The sequence below is a fragment of the Anthonomus grandis genome, chromosome 2 (assembly GCF_022605725.1).
Source record: "Anthonomus grandis grandis chromosome 2, icAntGran1.3, whole genome shotgun sequence".
Lineage (NCBI taxonomy): Eukaryota > Metazoa > Arthropoda > Insecta > Coleoptera > Curculionidae > Anthonomus > Anthonomus grandis.
The window spans coordinates 32,444,688-32,464,531 of NC_065547.1; the positions used below are offsets into that span (position 1 = coordinate 32,444,688).

The window sequence follows — 19,844 nt, forward strand, 5'->3', positions numbered from 1 at the left end:
TTATACAGGGTGCTTCATTATTAATTTTTTTTTTTTTTTTTTTTTTTAAATGGAATGCATATTATTTTTTTGCATTTTCTTGTAGCTCTTAAAATTCCCTTTTCAAATATATATAACACTAATAATCTAAATTTAATGGTTTACGATATATAAATAAATTTCTTAAATATTAAAAACACGTAGGTAATGACCCGCCATTTTAATCGCGTAAACGGAAGAGTAGGCGTGTTTTAAACTGCTATAAGTGAAGCTTAATATTTACATAAACAAACTTGTTTTTATAATCTATGTTTTCCTTTGTATTTATATTTTGATATTAGAATCCAAAAACGTATCAATTTTTCAAAAAATTCCATATGATTAGATGTTTTATCAAATATAATGAGAATTTAAGGGCCTGCGATATCAACGTCCTTATTAAAAATAAGTGCAGTTATTTAAGACACTCAAAGATTAAAAAAAGGACGTTATAGGTTCTGTATTTTTTATTTGTGATACTTCAGTAAGCGCTTTTAAAAATCAAAAGTAAATTAAACAATAGCTCCCGTTTTATTAAATATTAATTATATTAATGGACAAATACAGTTATAAAAACAAAATAATACTGTAAAAAAAAAAAAAAATAAAAGTATTTATTTATTTTAAACTTAGAATATGAACTAACAAACAAAAAGTAAAAACCAGATTTTATTTTTTTATTGATATTTTAACTAAAACTGCAACTCTATATATTACGTACTTATAACAAGTGTTCAAACTGAGCTCCTTCCTGATCAATGCACCAGCGGCTACGTTTTTCAACATTATCAACAGCGTTTCTTAATTCAATATTTGTTATTGTTGCAAATGCATTATGTAAAGCTTCTTCCAACATTACTCTTGAAGTAATTGGCTGTTGGTATACCAAGTCTTTTATTCTTCCCCAAAGATAAAAATCTAAGGGTGTTAAGTCAGGGGATCTAGGCGGCCAACGTATTGGACCTTGATTTCCTATCCACTGCTCACCAAACTGCTCATTTAAATAATTACTGACCACTCTAGAATTGTGCGGTGGCGCACCATCCTGCTGGAAAAATATAGGATGCCTCTGCTGGGCTAGAGGCAATTCCTCTAGGAAGCGCTCAACTTGCGTTTGCAGAATTTGTAAATATCGCTCTGAATTTAACTGTCCATCATAAATATAGGGACCAATAAATCTACCACGAAATATGCCTACCCATACACTAAAACTGTAACGGCCTTGATTTCTTACAGCCACCGTTGCGTGAGGATTTGCTCGAGCCCAGGTATACCTATTATACCTATTAAAAATGCCTGCACTACTAATCGATGCTTCATCCGTCCAAATACAATTGTAGCCAAATGTTGTATCTTGACCACACTTTTGCAAATACCACCGACAGAATTCCAATCTTCTATCACGATCCGCAGGAAAGAGATGATGAACTTTTCGGGTTCGATAAGCTTTATACCTATATTTTTTTTAAATCCGTCTTGCAGAGGTCCTTGGCACACCAGTTTCTACTTCCAATTTCCGGGTGGATAGATTAGAGTTATTTTCAATTGCGCCCAAAACTGTTATATCCAATAGTTCTTGATCGTCATTTATATTATTATTAGCATTTCTTCGCGGTTTAGCAAAAGAACCAAAATTAATAAGGTTTCTTTTTAATTTCTCAAACAGCGTACTATGTGGCTGCCCCCGTTCTGGATATCGTCGTTGATATAAATTACAGGCCTCTCTTGCATTTTCATTACATTCAATAAAACATTTAATCATATCGAATTTTTCATAGTTTTGATACATTGTGATTATCACATAAAAGAAATACAAAGTAAAACAGATTATGAAAATAAGCTTGTTTATGTCAAAATGACGTATTACTCAAAGCAGTTTGACAACCGCCTACTCAACCCTTTACGCAATTGTTTCACCCGCAATTGTGTCACCCGCCTAGGGTGGTTTTTTAGGCGTTTTAAATGGCACGGCATTATAATTTATTGATACTTAAGAAATCTATTTATATCTCCTAAACTAATGAATTTAGATTATAAGTGTTATATATATTTGAAAAGGGAATTTTAAGGGCTACAAGAAAATGCAAAAAAAAAATATGCATTCCATTTAAAAAAAAAAAAAAAAAAAAAAAAATTTAATAATGAAGCACCCTGTATAAATTTAAATATCATGAGCATGTTAAGCGCTTAAAAGTGCTATGAGAAAGTCTTTACAGAAATCATTTATCTTTAAAAACCCAGCAGCCATAGCCGAAAAACGAAAATGACCAAATTTCAGAAACGCCCTCTAGCGGCCAAACTGTTTGCCATAGCAAAATTTCATTTGCTTCAATAAACTTCTTTTAAAATTTGAGCCCGGAGAATGGAGGTCAAAATTTTTTTATCTCTAACAGGGACATGACTTCCCATAAGAAAACGTCTAAGTTGGCCCACCCTGTACAGTGGATGGCCACTGACCCTACATACGTATATGTATGTATGTATATCATACTTTTTTTTATAATTGAAGATTACCCTATATCATTTAAACACAATTTGAAACCTTTAAAAATAATCATATATTTTTTTTACCTAATCGGCTGTTGGTTCCCCGGGAACCGATTCTGAAACTGGTGCGGCTGTATTGCCTGATACTGCGATGGTCCGGTCTGTATATAAATCGGACCGCTATTCCCGTTCGGCTGTAACAAATGACGCAAATTGCTGCGATCTTGCATCATGCCGTGCGGATGGGTCGACGAGGAGACCTGCTGTTGTTGCTGATTCAAACCGGCGGCGCCCCCCATCGGGGAGTTCGAGGGCATGCGGGGAATGATGGAACGCTGCATCCCCCCGTTACCGCCCCCCACCCGGGGCATGCCGCGGTTCAATTGTTGAGCTAATGAGATCGGGATCGCCTGGGGCACGATGTTATTCATTCCGGTTGGTGGCGGACCCATGCTTTGAAGGCGGTTTTGTAAGGCGGAGTTTTGACCTAAAGGTATGATTATTAAATGGATTTTTCTGAAGTTCAAATATAAAGTAATTAATTGGATATAGTCAAAGTGAAAGTGCTTTAATGTTTAAAGATATTTTTAAATGATGAAAAAAAAGCCACGACAAGCAAATTTAAAGTACAGCCTATTTAAGGCTATCACATTATTTATTTATTTACTGATGACAAGCCTTATGGGTAAAAACCCAATTACAAAGCAGGAAAAAACATCCTCACTATAAAATTCATATCAAACAAACAAACCAAATTTAAAAAAACAATAAAAAAAGTAGACTTAAAATTAAATTAAAATTACCTACATACAATGATGAAAGTTACTAAAAATAAAACAAAAGAATTAGCCTAAAATAATACATAACATATCACGTCACAATCCAAAAAAAAGAAAAATAAACTGTCACAAGGAAGAATAAGGAGAAGGAGAGAATGGGAATACAACTGCTATTTTTTGTAAATAGGAACAGACAAGATTGCATTAAAATGTTTTTTAATTTTCAGAATTGAGGTGTTAAAGATGTCAAATGCATCTTTATTGGTATTATATATTCGGCAGATTACATGCATTGGCGAGGAACATAATTTATTTGTTCTTGATCTTTCTTGGTAAGGCAAAGGTGTGATTATTACGAGAGGATAAGCGGGGAACCAGGAAATTTATTTTAATCAAAAGAGTAGAGCATGGCCGTTTAGTAGCTTAAACAAGAATACTTGCAAAAAATAGCTTCGCCTGATTGAGAGTGATTGCAGACCAAAAACTTTCAGCAAATCATCTTCTGGAAATCCCAGGGGTGGGTAAACACCATTTTCACCAGAGTAATGAGAGTCTGGTAATCACCAGAGTTTTGAAATACAAGAGCTTTAGAAATCTTCTTTGGACTCCTTCAAGTTGTTGAATGTGTGTATTATATTCCGGAGACCAGACAACCGAGGGTTACTCTAATTTAGATTTAACAAATAAAAAAAAATAATGTTTTAAGTGTCTCTATTTTTTGAAACTTGCGACTAAGTCTGGCAATGAAACCGAGGGTTTTAGTTGTTTCAGCAATTATTGTTTCGTAGTGCTTAGTGAATATTAGGTTGGAATCAAAGATTATGCCCAAGTCACAGAGTCGGATCTAGTTAGCGCTGTGTAATTGATAGAGTCGAGTACTTTAAAATTAAAGTAGTTGCATCACGTAGTTAGTAGAGTATCTAGATCTTCTTGAAGGGTGAGACAGTCGTCAGAAGAGTCAATACGGCGGAGAAGCGTGAGGTCATCGGCATACAATAATACCATTGAATTAAGCATTTACCATTAAATCGCACACACATCAATAATAAAGTTGTCGAACAATAGAGGACCAAGGACCGATCCCTGAAGAACGCCGGACGTTGACAGATAATCGCTTGACAAAACGTCATTTACACATACAAACTGAGATCGTCCTGCAAGCCATGATTCTAAAAGCTTAAGGAGATTATTAGAGAACCCAAAAGACTCCAGTTTAGCCAATAAAATGTCATGATCCAATTTATCAAAGGCTTTAGATAGGTCTTTCCGTCTAGTTAAGAAGAGGAGTCTAAAGTTTCCGCGATCAGTTGAAATGTAATTATGAGATTCTTTGTTTTTGAACGTCCTTTAATATAGCCATGTTGATGCGGGGGAATTTTTTTACTTGATGAATTATTCTATTATGAACAAGAATTTCTAAGCATTTCGCGAAGCTGTTAATACTTGTTATCGGTTGGTGATATCCTGTAATGAGCCAATATAGTTATTACCCATAAAAATTTTGTATAAGCCAAACTTTCGCCTAACCAGACCGCGCGCCAGTGAAGGGTTGTTGTTGTTATCGGCATATAACTGTAGGTTGGTTTTTATCATCCTTTTTGGGCCCATTGCATGATAAATTTAACGTAAAATTACCGGTGTTTTATTGAATCGTTTTCCACCATTCTTAGATTTTCCGACCGAACCACGATTAATTATTTTATTTTATTGTTTACACCCGAGATAAACGTAAGTTTAAAATCCGATTTTTTTGTAAATAGGACTTACTCTTGAGTGCTTTCAGATCTTAGGAATAGATTAAGTTAACAAACAAAGATTTAAAAAAAAGTAAGTTGCTTGGCAAGAACAGCAGCGCAATCTCTTAAAAGAAAAGCAGGTAGGAGTATGAGATTGTTTGTGTCAGGGTTTACTTCTTGTATTAAAAAATTGCTGAAAAAAATCTGCAAAGGCATTTACACATTCAGTAGTGGAGTTAATCTGACCGTTATTATAAACCATGGTATCAGGGATACGACTAAAAGTGGAGCGTTGTGCGCTATGATATCGCGCTATCTTAATGTAGAAAACTCTTGGTATGACGTATTATCCTTTGATCTTTTATATCTACAATGTAGTTTATTTTCCAGATATATATTTCTTATTATTTCATTACTATACCAAGGAGGATAAACATTTCTACGCTTTGGAGTATACTCGGGAACCAATTTATTTAATATTGTAAAAAGAAATTTATAGAATCACAAGTGGGGTCTATATCTGTGGAACTATAAAAGGGAGACCAATAAAGTTACTATATAGACCATGATAATTTACTCTTTTAAAGCTGAAAATGGGTGATTTCAGGGATTCAATATTTTTAGGTTCAGGCAAGGAGTTGGAAATGTTACTGGCAGATGGTGAGACTATATGATTATTAACATGATCAGTGATTTATTCTGTAGAGCTGCTTAAAGAGATGTTAGATGGATTTAATAAATTGGAGTGAGTGAAGTGGTAATTAGTACTGCCAGAGAGGGAAGAGGAAGTATTATCATTATGTCAGGAGTTCATCCTATAGAGCTGTCAAAGGTACAATAATTTACAGTGTCAAACTTACTTCTATCTACGGTACAGTCTGCAACATAGTGCAATTCCGAAAAATGCTTTCATTTGTTTGAGACATTATTTACTCTGCTCGCAAATAATCTTCAAAAAAATCCTCAAATGAATAAAATACTATACATTATATACTCTATCTGGTGTCCAAACAGTTGTGACGAAATAGAAATAAATTACAATTCCAATAGTAGCAGTTTATTTCAACTTTTAGTAAATTTGGACTCAAGTGATACCAAACACCACAGGTTAGAACATTCGTCAGCTTTCTCTTAAAAATAAGTTTTTAAAATCGGCTGGAAGGTGATTAAACATACTTCAAATATTTAAAGATTTTCATATCAGGGAGGGTGAACATGAGGATGTACATGTTTTTACATTTTTGCTTGGATATTCAGGATTCCAAACCATAAAACCTGATTAATGCTTATAAACTAAGCAAAATTAAATTGCAATAGAAGAGATTAGTAAAGCAATAAAAAACTCGAAAGATAAGAAAACGGTTGTACTAGATTTAGTGCCTGCTCCCGAATTGCTCAAATTACTAGACAAGGTAATTATTAAGAGGCTAAAAAGGCTTTTTAACCAAATTTACCACGCAGCAAAATTCCCAACCAAATGGCTTACATATCTTTTTATCCCACTCCCAAAAAAAAACAACCTAACAATATGTGAAGATCACAGATCAATCAGCTTGAAAAGAAAGTGTTTCTGAAGGTCATTCACTACAGATTCACACATTCACACAGTCCTGATAGCAAATAATATGAATGACTTAACATCACGGCCGACTTAACATCAACATAAAAAAGATAAAATTCCTAATAATCATCCGCAAAATAAATAAGTTTCAAAATGCGAAATCGTAATATGATAATGAAGAGTAAAAAAGTGTAACTATTTGGGGCTTGGTTTTATCTAAGCTGATCTAGGAATTGTTGACACAGATCATTTCCTAAATGTTTCTAAAACATTCATAGAACATTCAGTGAATCTGACTGGAAAACATTGTATTGTTAAAATGTAATGAGGGGAGTTTTATTAAAAGGAATTAATCATATCCTACTTAAAAAATAGATCAAATTACGAATTTTAGCTAGGTGTTCGGGATCCGCTCATTTGTGACTTTTTCTTTTATTTCTTAGGTTTTAAATTGTAATATTCTGGGAATTATTTATTTATTTTATTAAGTAATGGCGAAGGCGCCAGATTACCAAATATATTTTTTTTTAATTTTGTTTTCCCGACCTTCGCATAGTACTATAGGAGTTAAATGGATACTGCACCGCTATCAGGACAAAAATAGATAGACTTTCTTAAGTCTTCGCTCTCGCTGAACGTGTCACGCAATTACAAATTAATTACGCTCTTTGATATTATTAAAACATTAGAATCTAGATCTGAAAACTCGATGTGCTGCGTGGCAGAGATTTGTGTGTGATGTAAGAGAGAACCGCAAAAGTGCCAGAAGTTAGCACTTGCCAGTTATATGGTAGTGCTTTCTCAACTGCCGCCGCTTTATTTTTAAATTCAATTTATCTTTCTAAAATAAAATACTCTCGCAAATTATCCGCACGTAACACTAAGGGCCAGTAAAACAATGAATATTCTGCTTTAAGTATAGTAAATTAGTAAGGCTCCCAATAGTACAGTTCTGTATTAGTAAGAGATTTAGTATATCAGTTCTATTTTTTTTCACAATATTTGGTAAACACCACTTACCAAATTGCTGTGGTATATTGCTTTGGCCCATGTTCTGCATCATCTGGGGATACTGTTGGTTATTCCCCTGGTATTGGTTGTATGGCGGAGGATTGCCCATACGAATTCCCACCTAATAAAATACAAGAATATAAAAATTACATTCTAAGTGAAAGGAAATGAGGTATATTCAGTAAATTTTAGAAACCTATAAAATAGGAAAATTAGGCCTAGGGTTAGAATTCATGAAGAAAACAAGCATGTATTTTTGGCCTCCATACCTACGAGGATCGTCCACTAACCCCTTGGAAAAATTTAAAAAACCGTGATGTTTTTTTATTTTTATTTTTCAACAAAATCTTTTTTCAACTTTATACATTTTCCAGCCGATTTTCCAAATTTTAATACCAACCAAAAAATTGTGTTGCAAAATAATATTTGCATCTGACACTGGCCATTTGACTCGTCGTGTAAATGATGTTCCCCTACCTATTCCTACGTCTTCCCTTACCAAAAACTCATTAATTTACATAAGTAAAAAAATTTACAATCATGTTCCTCTATCATATATCGGATGTTAAGAAATTTAAAAGAGAATTAAAGACGCTTTTATTGGCTAAGGCATATTTTATAACCTGGACGACTTTTTAATGATAGGTTTTAACCTTGGACCTATGTTGGAAAGTTTTTTTTCTCTAGTTTTGTCAACAAGATTACCTTTATTTAGTAATTGATTGTTTTATTTAGTTATCTTTAATTCAAGTATGTTCAAAAAGTTTTGTCTTCTTGTGTTTAATTTTGTTCATTGTTTTGTCAATTTTTGGAATTGTATTTTTGTTTTGTTTTTTTAGCTTGTAGGATGCTTGTACACAAGATTATTCTTACGTAATACAGCACATTTTCTTTATTAAGTGTTGCTGCTAAATAAATATTGGTTTGGTCAATAGCCTCCTGATTGGAAGTAAATTATCATCCGCCAAGCCATTCTTTCAAATTCGGAAACAGAAAAAAGTAAACTGCCAAGGAGTGCAAATAACGTATTGCCATGATGAGATTTTTTTTTCTATTCAAATGTGCACGTTTTTCTTTGATTTCGTCGCTTAACCGATACAATAACGACGCATGTTACCCTCCTGTTTTATTATGTTGTTTTAGTGTAACCCAGTTCAATTGCGTTTACTTTTAAGGGTAAAGTTGAATGTAGCGTCATTTTAATTTACTCTTCTGTGATCGTTCTTCTTTTTTTTTCAAGTAATCGATGAAAATAATGCCGCGCCCATTCCAAAAGACTGGCCATCACCTTTTCGGCCGATTTCATCGTTTTCGAATTCTTCGGAGCCCGTTCACTCCCGAAAACCCACTGTTGTGATTGTCCCTTCGTCTCTGGAGTAAATCCATGTTTCATCCATAGTTATACAAGGTGTCTCAAAAATATACCAACAAACTTTAAGAGGTGGTAAGGCATATCTAAATAAATATTTTTTTTCCAGTAAACATATGTTCGTAAATGAGCCGTTTGGGCTCTAGCGCAAAACAAGCTGTTTTTAGTACTATTATTTTGCTCATTAACTGAATCACTGTTTGCAGTAATTAGACAGTTTCAAAACTTATACAATTTTTATTGTTTATTGCTATTAATACTGCACTCTTCCTGGTTGCTAAAGAAATAGATCTATAATTTCTTACCACAGTATACCTCTCATTGAACAGTTAGAAGAGTTTAGAAGAAAATGCTGATATAATACCGAATATGCTGGTATAAAATGCCTTTTGTTTTCTCTTCTATTTTGGTAGTATACTTTGGTTGTTTTGGTATTTGGCCTTAATTACCGAGGGTCCTTCTCCTAGAAAGGCACCCTCCTCTTCCGAATAAACTTAGATACAATTTCCCCATTCGACCATATACCTCTCTTTGCGGCGTTCTTTAGATTTTCATGCCTTATTTTCGCCTTCATAAAAGAAGAAATATCAGGCCGTTTTGAGCTGTAATTCTCGTATTTGATATCGAAAAAACTGGGTTTCAAAAACTCCTGCAACTGATCAGTTTTGTGTGCCAATCTAGTAATATGAAAGAATGTAAACTGTGGGATACCTTGTATCTATGAGTTTCCTTCGCTGCGACCTACAACAAATCTTCTGGATCGTCATTTTGTTGTCTGCCATTGGTTACCGAATTTCCCTAATTTTCTTCGAACTCGCCACGTACGCACAGGTTTGCTTCTTTTAACTGGATGTTATATAGGATGTTCACTCTTCCACTATCTAAAGAATCTTTTTATAAAGAATTCAGTATAATTAAGCAGCTTGCAGTTAATTACGGTTTTTCACTTTCCACCATAAATAACTTTTCTTTAAATTTATAATAATTACAACAAGTATGTAAAACGATCCTTTTTTATGAGTGGACAATTCCCATGATTTGAAAAAAAAAATCAAATTTTTCTTTCATTCCCCACGACTTGCCGTTTTGTATAAAATTTTTGATGTAAAAGTTCCTAGATCGTCTGTTATAAGATGAAATTTTAAAAGCACATCGATAAATATAGTATATTGGTACGATACTGTAAACACGATGTCTAGAAGGTTGGCGAGAGTCGTCTGGAACAGCGTTCAGCCGAAGATATAAAGCCGAGAGGAGTCAGTTCATTGAAGTAAAGTTCAAAATATTGGCGCGAGATTTAAATAGTTGTAAATAAATAGGTACAGTAAAAATAAATATCTCTAGTAGTCGTAGTGATCGTGTTTTTATAGTGTAATTGTATAAATAAATTAGTTGACTATTTTGATTGTTTTAATTCACACCTAAAAAACGGGAAAAACGCTGTGAATATGAATATCGCGAAGAAATAGTTTAGTTTAGTCGCTTCTTCAAAACAAACTGTTACTATCAATCAAGCTACTAGTATAGACCGTATGTTCCGTATTGTGTTCTGGCTGACTGTATTTCATCCAATATTGCCACATGGTGTTTTAAATAATTTTATTTACAAACAAACAGTGACTGATCCGGTGCAAATACACACAGCCATATAGTGTTTTGGAAATTGCACCACAGAGAGAATGGTTTAAAAACAATTAAAAATGATATTTCTGGCGAGACAACTAGTACTACGACTCAAAGTAAAAGGCGCCGTACAAAGGAAGACCCGCATATTTGCAGAACAGTAGCAGCCAAGGATGTTTGTGGTACCACACATAAAAGATGGATTTTCTTTTATAAATTATTTAAAGGCAGCTATTCTTTTTTCCTGTGACAAATGATCATGTGAACTAGAATTAATTTACCGAATACCTGATTTCATAGATATAAGTTGTCCTATTTGTTTATTAAAGTTTTTATAGAAAACAATCTTCAGCGCTTATTTCATGCCACTTTTACAAATAATTGTTACCATACCAATGACAACGGCCGAAGGTCAACGATGCTTTTTAACATTAAAGAGAATAGAGACTTTTTGCGTAGTTCTATAAATGAAGAAACACTGTTAGGCTTAGCAAGGCTGTCTATTGAAAAAAAGTTTGTAGAGAACAGTCCAAGCTGTTATTGTTGAATTACTTGTGAATAAAAATAGAAGAATAGACTTGTATCCGATGTCATTTCTAGAAATGATTCATAGATCTGATTTGACATATTTTCAGGCTTATGCAATTTAGATGAAAAAGGGTTTTGAATCCACGAGTTTATTTTCAATTTTGTATTCTGTTCTTCAGGAAAGTAAGATTCAAACGTCCCTTGCAGATCATTGAGATATTGCACCAATTCAACAAATATTTCATTTTGAAATATTGCTGTATCACTAAGACTATGGTGACTAAGGAACTCACTTAGCAATGAAAAGCTTTCGATTGCTCTCTTGCCAAAACAAGTAATCCAAATATCTAATTTTCTTTTAAAGGCAGTTATTTTGTTGTTAGCATTGAAGACTGTTGTCTGTTCTCCTCGTAGTGATAGGTTTAATTTGTTAAGTTTTCCAAACATGTCTGCTAAAAATGCTAGTCTAAATAACCAGCTTTTATCGGACAAACGGTCTTTTAAATTAAAAGGAACATCTGTAAGAAAAGCTTCTAATTCTGTTCTTAGTTCAAAAAGCCTTGTCAAAGTTTTACCCCGAGACAAACATATCATTTCAGTATGGAGCAATAGTGTTTTATGATCGCTACTATAATCTTCACATAATATTGAGAACAATCGGGATTGTAGTGGACGTGACTTGACAAAATTAATTAGTTTTACTGACTCATCAAGAATCAATTTTAGATTTGGTGGCATTTTCTTAACCGCGAGTGATTGTCTATGCAGGATGCAGTGGCTGGAGCTACAATTTGGCGCTTTCATTTTTATTAGTGATATTGCTCCTGCTGTTCTACCTGTCATTGCCTTGGCTCTCTCGGTACAATATTAATGCAATCATTCCAATCGAGTTGGTTTTCTTAAAAAAAAAAATATATGTTAATCGTGTTAAAAATTTCTTCTCCGGTTATGTTAGTAGGCAGCGATGAGCACATAAGCAAGTCTTCTTCGAGTGAATGTTTATATGGATATCGCACAATTACTAGCAAGATGACCAGTCCAGCAACATCAGTCGACTCTTACTTTCGTTTTTTCACCTTCAGTGTGTCATTAGATATTTTACTACTTGAACTTGAAACCATAAAACTAGAACTTGACGCCGTCATATCACCTTGATTTGAATTTGACGCATCATCCAAGCGAACCACATTTTCTGCAACACCTTTAAGCCAACGCTCCATTCATTTTTAACACTCATTTGATTTAGTAAATTTATGACAAATAGTATCTCTTGACGCACGAAATACAAAATTTTACAACCACTACAACCAACAACAAAACAAGCGAACATAAAATACTGAGCGCGGTGTGAGTCAATTTTGCGGTACGTTGCTTGATTAATAAATTCTTCGAGCCAAACAATCCTCCTTTATATTATACCAGCAACCATCGAATCATCTCGAATTCCTCAGAAACTTCGGAGAGCCTCGACGCACGAGCACGAGAAACGGCGCGACGAACCGAGGTCATTCGATTGCTTATAGTCCGGGGCCGAATGGTGGCGTACGAGTAACGCTGTAACATTTCGATGGAATAAGTCGGGCATTTACTTAATAATACATATATTAAATTTTCGTATATGTACCAGTAAAACCTATAAGTAGACGTTTCGTTTTGGTTGTTTATTTTTATCTTAGGTAACTTTATTCTTATAGGGTCCACTTTAATACATGCATTCATTTATTATGACTGCTGGCGGAGCCCTACCGGAGGTTTCACCTTTGAGTAACGCTGGTCTAAGCGTAAAGTTGGCTTGACTGGATTTCTAAGGATTTATTGAACGACCCTGGTAAATGTAGCTTTAGTGTATACATAACATCCATTTTTAATTAGGCGGGTTTAATCCTAAAGGTGGCTTAAATGGATTTCATAATTGAACGAAAAATAAATAAATAATAATATTGTATTAAATAAACACTAGTTTTCATTATAGTTTGTCACAAAGACTAGAAAGACTGATTGATTAAAGCATACCTGATAAGCCTGGCACTGATCGAAAGCATACAATTAAAAAAAAAAGAAAATAACTGAACACTCGAATAAAAAAAAAATTACCTGCTGCTGCGGCTGTTGTTGCTGCTGGTTCTGCATAAAACCGGACGGCGACGGCTGTTGCACCAACGGACTGATGGGCGACTGTTGCTGGGGCGGTCGCAGTTGGGGACTGGGCGACTGGTTGGGCGGGTAAGCGGCCACCCCCGGAGAAGTTGCCTGAGAGGGATACACGCGTCCGTCCACCACTATCTGACCGATCGTCGACATCACTAAACGTTTTTGATAAATATTAGATTTGCAAGGCACACCATTAGAATAAAATACGGTATTTTTACCTGATGATAATCCTGTTGAAGGGTTAGATGAAAATTAAATAAAAAAAGTGCTTTTATACTTGATAACACCCATATTGAAATAAAATTTTATATGACTTTATTTAATTTTAAACAATCTATGAGCCCACTAGGGAAACTAAAAAGTATCTCATAACAAATTTGTTAATATTATTAAAAAAACTGTTTATTTGGAAACCAATATTACAAAGCAATTGAAAATTTAATTGGAAACATAATTAACTTATGTATGTATGTTGCTGTGTGCTTCCATTTAAAATACTTAGTCATATCAAGTTCAGATAGAATAAAGTCAATATTTAAACAATATAATAACAATAGTTCTCTGCTTGGAACCTTTGGTGTGATACTCAAATCATAAAACAGTTTTATCATTGAGAGTTTTAACATTGAGAATTAACCTTATCGTGGAACTATGGGCAGTTTGTTTGCTTGCAACATCTCTGATGCAATGATACCAAATGCTTTTGTAGAATTGGCAAAAAAACCACTTCATAATATCATAAAAAGTTGTCACTTATTTTGACAGTATAAGGTATATTTATATATGTATATTTTTATTATTATTATTTTGACAGTATAACAATACTGATGCTTCCCTTTAATAAAATATAAGATAAGATACTTGTTCGAAATGATCTCACATGGTATATATTTTCAGTTCTCATTTAAAATAGATTTTAACGCAAAACATCAACCACCGCAAAAAACGCAAAAAACCGCATCAAAACTGCCGCCTTTCTTAGAATCTCTTTCCGGTCGCCGCCACGCCGCATGATAATAGTAAGAATTGCTCATTATAGTAAGAATTCGGTAATGTTATTATTCCCTGGCGCACCAATCAGCATTAAGTACGTCACCTGCTCTAGTAGCGAAGGGGCGACGTAACGGAGAAAAATTCGGCATTCAATTAAAAATTTCTCAAGAGTCAAGGGTCATCTCGCGTCTTAGCTGCAAAGAGTAAATATCGATCTATCGATTGTTTGCTGGTTTATGCAAATAAATTTGTAGTACAGAGGAAGTTTGTGGTTTAATTGTTTCAACGCGCTAAACAAAATCAGTGCCTAAAAAAAAGAAAACAGAAGGTTTTCTCCCTCCCAAAAAACGATGAGTAATAATTCAAATTCCCCCTTCAATACTCTATAAAAGAAGTCAATATTCAAAATTAAATGAATGTATATAAGGTATATTAGAGAAAAGGGCAGCAACATCGCAACGTTGCACACAAGAAATCTTCACCAGTGGCGTCGTCAAAAAATATTTATAATGAATATTTAATATAATATTTTAATAATTAATTATGCTCTAAATATAAACAATATTACCGTTTACGAACTCTTTATGCCTTTTTTTAACATATTACTATAACTTTTAATTATGCAATTTTTCTGCCAAGACATAAAATCAGTCCTGTTAATAAAACCATGGACAAAACGAGTTTTTTTTTAATTCTTTATAGCATATTAATAAATGGGTATTTTAAAAAAAAAATTAATTTAAAAATATAAAGATTATTGTATTTCACACCCACTTCACATTCAAGTTTTCATTTAGCTTTGTTTCTATGATCTCCTATTCTACGTTTATGATGACGGTTCTCCCTTAATATGATGTTATGACAGTATCGATCGTGCGGCAGAAGTTTTTACCATCGTAACATAATAACAAATCGAAACAGTTCACAACAACACTCACATAAGACCTTTTTTCTTTTTCAATCAAAAACTAAAAAAAAATCACAGAAATTCATAAATGCCAAGTGTAAACACGAGAAGACATTTCGACCATCGCTAAGCTTTTGCTTGCGAAGTTACCATTCCAAACTTTTTAAAATGGGTTGTAGGAACAAAAAAAATATTTTTTTTTTGGTTTGAAGATGGTCTTTTTGTGTTAGAATAAGTTATATCTATTTCTACTTTTTATTTTTAGACCAAAATCCAACACAAATAAGTTAAATTAATATTATTATAAGTGTTAATATATAGGGTCAAAAACTACAAATATTTGTAGGAGATATACAACTTTATTATTTTGAACTTGCACAATACAAATGTTTCTAGCTACTTAAACATAATGCAGCAATATGATTTTACTCCTCAGATTAATAAACCGACAAGGAAGAGAAATAAGCAAATATTGCTTAGACAATTTTTTTCTCAAAAATAGCAATTCAATATGTATCAAAAATAATGTTTAAAAATAAATCGAATTAGCTGATGTGGAAATGGCTTCGAAAACAAAACCAACCTCGGATTACTCTCCGTCTAATCAAATCTACCAAAAGAGAAGTGACATGCTTAAAACTACCGAAGCTGGTAAATCTTCATTTTAAGAAAGTGATAGAACCTTTAACAACTAATTTATACGACAAAAATAACTATTTCTCTATCAAGCAGGCAGAATACAGACAACAAAAAACAGGTCTGGAGTGTGGTTAAAGAAACAACTAAGATGAATATAAGAAAACAGTTTCAGAACTATTATTTACAATAAAGAAGTAGAAATTAAAGAAGATGATGGCAGGTAATATCATAAATCCAAAGCAAAGTAACTTAAAGCCAACGACTCATTCAAGTAGCTCAAGCTTAATATTTCTCAAACCTAAAATGCAAAATGAGAGCTGATCCAAGTAATAAGTACTCTAGATTTTCATCGCAACTCTACTGCTTAAACCAGGAGTCAAGAAAGCTCTTATTGGTTACAGATCCATAGTTTAACCACTAATCTTTCAAAAATAATGGAGAAATGCGTGAAATTTAGACTTACAAAAAAAATATTTCGTCAAAATTTAAATTTGGATTTTAAAAAAAAAACAAAAAGTGTACAAAAGATGTGGTAAACTGCATTTCAGAACAGATTGGACGATGTTCTGACTGTAGCGAAAAGTGCATGGTGATTATTCTAGACCTTGGCAAGGCGTTCGGCACAGTGGAATCCCTCTTATAATCTTTTAAAAAGTTATGTTACCAAAGTGTACAGGGCAAATGGATCTGTCAGTTTACCAAAGTTGGTGGAATATGGTGTATCTTAGAAAACAGTCCTTGGACCAATTTTCTTTTCTATTATTAATTAAGGGAAAAACTTGGAAAGATGTAAATGCTGCAATGGAGTATTCAATGAAAAAGGTTAAAGTTTTGTTTAATTTGAATTATTTAACATTAAATACAGATAAATCAACCTTATTGTGTATTGTCTGTAGGCTTACAAACAGCTTTTACATTAAGTAAAATCCTATTGCACGAAAACGACTGTAAAAAAGTCCTACATTAAATGTCTCTGTAGTCAAAAAATAAAAAAAACATACAAAAGTGAACATTTTAGATAAAAATTTAAAGTGGCACATACATTTCGTCAGTTAAGAAAATTTATGCAAAAAGACCTTCAGAATGATCTATCAGGCCTTGGCAGAATCAAGTTACACTACTGCACTTACAGCACTGGGAAGGAACGAGTAAAACCATCCTGCAGCCTTAATGCTTAATAAAGCAATATATACTTTTTGGCTATTTTATTTAGAGAGTTATTCAAGATGTTGCAACTTGACCAATTTTACTTGAAAGTTGTAGTTAGGCTTTTGAGTAAAAATCCTCAATACCACCTATCTAAATTTTACATACCCCTGTCAAAATACTAGACAAGTTCTGAATGGAAATGATATTATCCTCAAAATATCAAAAATTCAGAGCTTTAATATATACCTTACCAAAAATGTATATTTTACTTCCCGTTAAACTCAGGAACTAAACATAGTAAAATTACTTCTTCCGGTGCCATAACTGTTCAACGATCGTTGGCCATGTTGACGATTATTGTTCTATTGATAGCTGCTCGGGAAAGTTCGACTGGAGATTTGCATGCCATTGCCTTAAATTTTTTAGCCATGATGTTCCCAGACCTATGACTTTTCCCCCTATAATCAGATACAAGATTTCATATTTCTCCGAGTGTCTTATGATACGACCAAAATATTCTATATTTGATAGTTTTAACTACTTCTTAATCTTCGGCCATGCGTTTGAGAACTATGCTGTTACTAATTCTGTCTATCCAACTTATTTTTAGTGTTTTTCATGTCGAACGATTCTTGAAGTTTGGGCATTATCTCGGTGAGTATCAATGTTTCTATACCGTTCAAGAAAACTACTTTAAACACATAGCAGCGTACCATCTTTATTAGCAACTTCAAAGTCAACTCATTACTCGTTATCACTCTTTTTATCTTCATAAAAGTGGCTCAAGCATTCCCTTAATTAGTGGAATCTCTTAATAGTTAGTGGCCTTCTATCAATAGTGTTTATTAAGCAAATATTATGTGTCGCCTTTAAAAGTATATTTTGTTTAATGTAGTAGTCTCGCGGAGCCCATTGTATAATCATTATTATATTTTCTAATTTAATATTTTCTTGAATAAATAACTTTATGAAACTATTTTTTGACTTGTCATTGCATTCTGAATCCTGCTGATTCTAACATGATGTTGCTGCCGAGATACACTAACTTATGAACTTTTTCCAGCTTTGTGCCATTGACCGTGATACCGTCATCTCCAATATTTGGTTCTTTGCTAATTATTATATATTTTGTTTTGCTAGTATTGAGTTTTAAGCCAAACTGTGTAGTAGCCAAAAGTGTCAGTTACCATATTCATTAGGTTTTGTACTTTTTCGTTATCAGTGAAAATAAACATGTCATCATGGTATCAGATATTATTTACGTTAATCCCGTTAATTTTTTTTGCTCTTACTGATTCCTTGAGTGGCATCAGTAAGAGCTTGTAGCGCGTAACTCGATTCAAACCAATTTATTTCCAACCCGTGGGAGTCATACCTACTATCCAACCACAAAAAAAATTACTAAGTCCAGACAAGCAAATTTTGTTTTAAAAGATTCAGAGATTTGGTGGCCGCCAGCTTTTAGACAGTGGAGAAATTTTAATAAGAGCGCCACTTGATTTAAATATTTTACACCAAACCCTGATATATTATGATGGTAATATAAGCCCCCCTTAATCAAGAAAATGATGACCTATATTTATGCTTGTACCTAGATCCTAAAAGCTGAAAATAATTTGGGAAAAACTCAAATAACAATCCATAGGTCCACCAGATTGATATAATCATCCAAGAATTTACATAGTCACTTCCATTCATATAGAAAAAATTAAATTCCACTGAGATATTTAAATTTAGATATTCAAAATGTATTAGATTATTCAAAATGTAATACTGTAGTAATTTTAAGTAAATAAAAAAAATTGATAAAAGAATTAAGTTACTTGAGGTATGCTTAAGGCGAGGAATTAGTAAGGAAAAAAAACAAATCCGCACTGAACTACTGTTCAAGGAGAAAATCCAAAACGTGATCACGTGTTGTTTACAAGAAGTATATGTTTGGAGCCTAATTCACAATACCTCACTGGCTCTAAATACCTTTTACAAACTCTAGTCAAGTCACATTAATCTAAATAAAACTTTTAAATGGTAAGGTTTGAATTTGAAAGCCTATTAATGGTATGTTGGTGCAATAAAACCTATTAACCAACAACCAACACTATGCTCAACAATGCTCAGTCCAGGCTGTGTTGAGGCTCCCTTAAGCCGGTTGCCAACAGTGTTGGGATGACCAGAAGAAACCAGAGAACAGGAAGAGACCAGAGAATAGAGGAGAGAATGAGAAAAAGGAGAGCCCTCTAAAATAGAGGACAAAAAAATCAGTAAAATAAGCACACAATCAATTCTATGGCAATTACCAACATGTTGCTACATACCTAAGGTGGTGAGGGAGGCCTAGAGTCTCGTTTTGTGGTTAGAAAATTTCAAAATCCCATAAATGGTGTGGGAGCAGCCGACCAAATCCAAAAATATCAGGTCAATCCGAAATCCTCTCGGCTACAACTTCCCACTAGACGTTCATCAAATTAAACCCGAAAACTTGGGAGGAATATTTTTCCATTCAACCGAATTACCGGCAAGATGAACTTAAATTTTCTTTAAAACCACAAAATGTCGACTGTTCTTTCTGATAACGGGATGGCTACCGGCTGGACAAGGAACTGACAACCGACCAGACAATGACAGGTGACACTGGCAGTGAACTTGTCACTCTCTCTCTTCGACACGATCTGACCCTGCCTCTTGGTGCAAACTACGCGGAGCCTCACTCTATCAAAATAGAAATTCCGCAATACCACAGCAAAATGATACTGCTCGGATACTAAAACATGGAAAACTAACAAAATTTTCCCAACGGGGCTACGAAATTACAATTTTCCTCTTACGTCGCTCTGCCTGATTTATGACGCTCCGTCATCCGCCAAATGGAAACCAAACTTTAATGGGAAACAGC

At 33.7% G+C, this 19,844-nt stretch overlaps 1 protein-coding gene across 1 annotated transcript in view; it reads right to left on the minus strand.

The window, feature by feature from the left end:
- LOC126750690 (E3 ubiquitin-protein ligase TRIM33) overlaps nucleotides 1-19,844 on the minus strand; it is an 88,453-nt gene that overhangs the window by 53,612 nt on the left and 14,997 nt on the right. Inside the window, exons 5-7 of the mRNA XM_050460386.1 lie at nucleotides 13,207-13,415; nucleotides 7,602-7,713; nucleotides 2,590-2,992 (exon numbers count right to left, since the gene is read on the minus strand). Coding sequence (XP_050316343.1) covers nucleotides 2,590-2,992; nucleotides 7,602-7,713; nucleotides 13,207-13,415 — 724 coding nt within the window. The remainder of the gene's footprint in view (nucleotides 1-2,589; nucleotides 2,993-7,601; nucleotides 7,714-13,206; nucleotides 13,416-19,844) is intronic.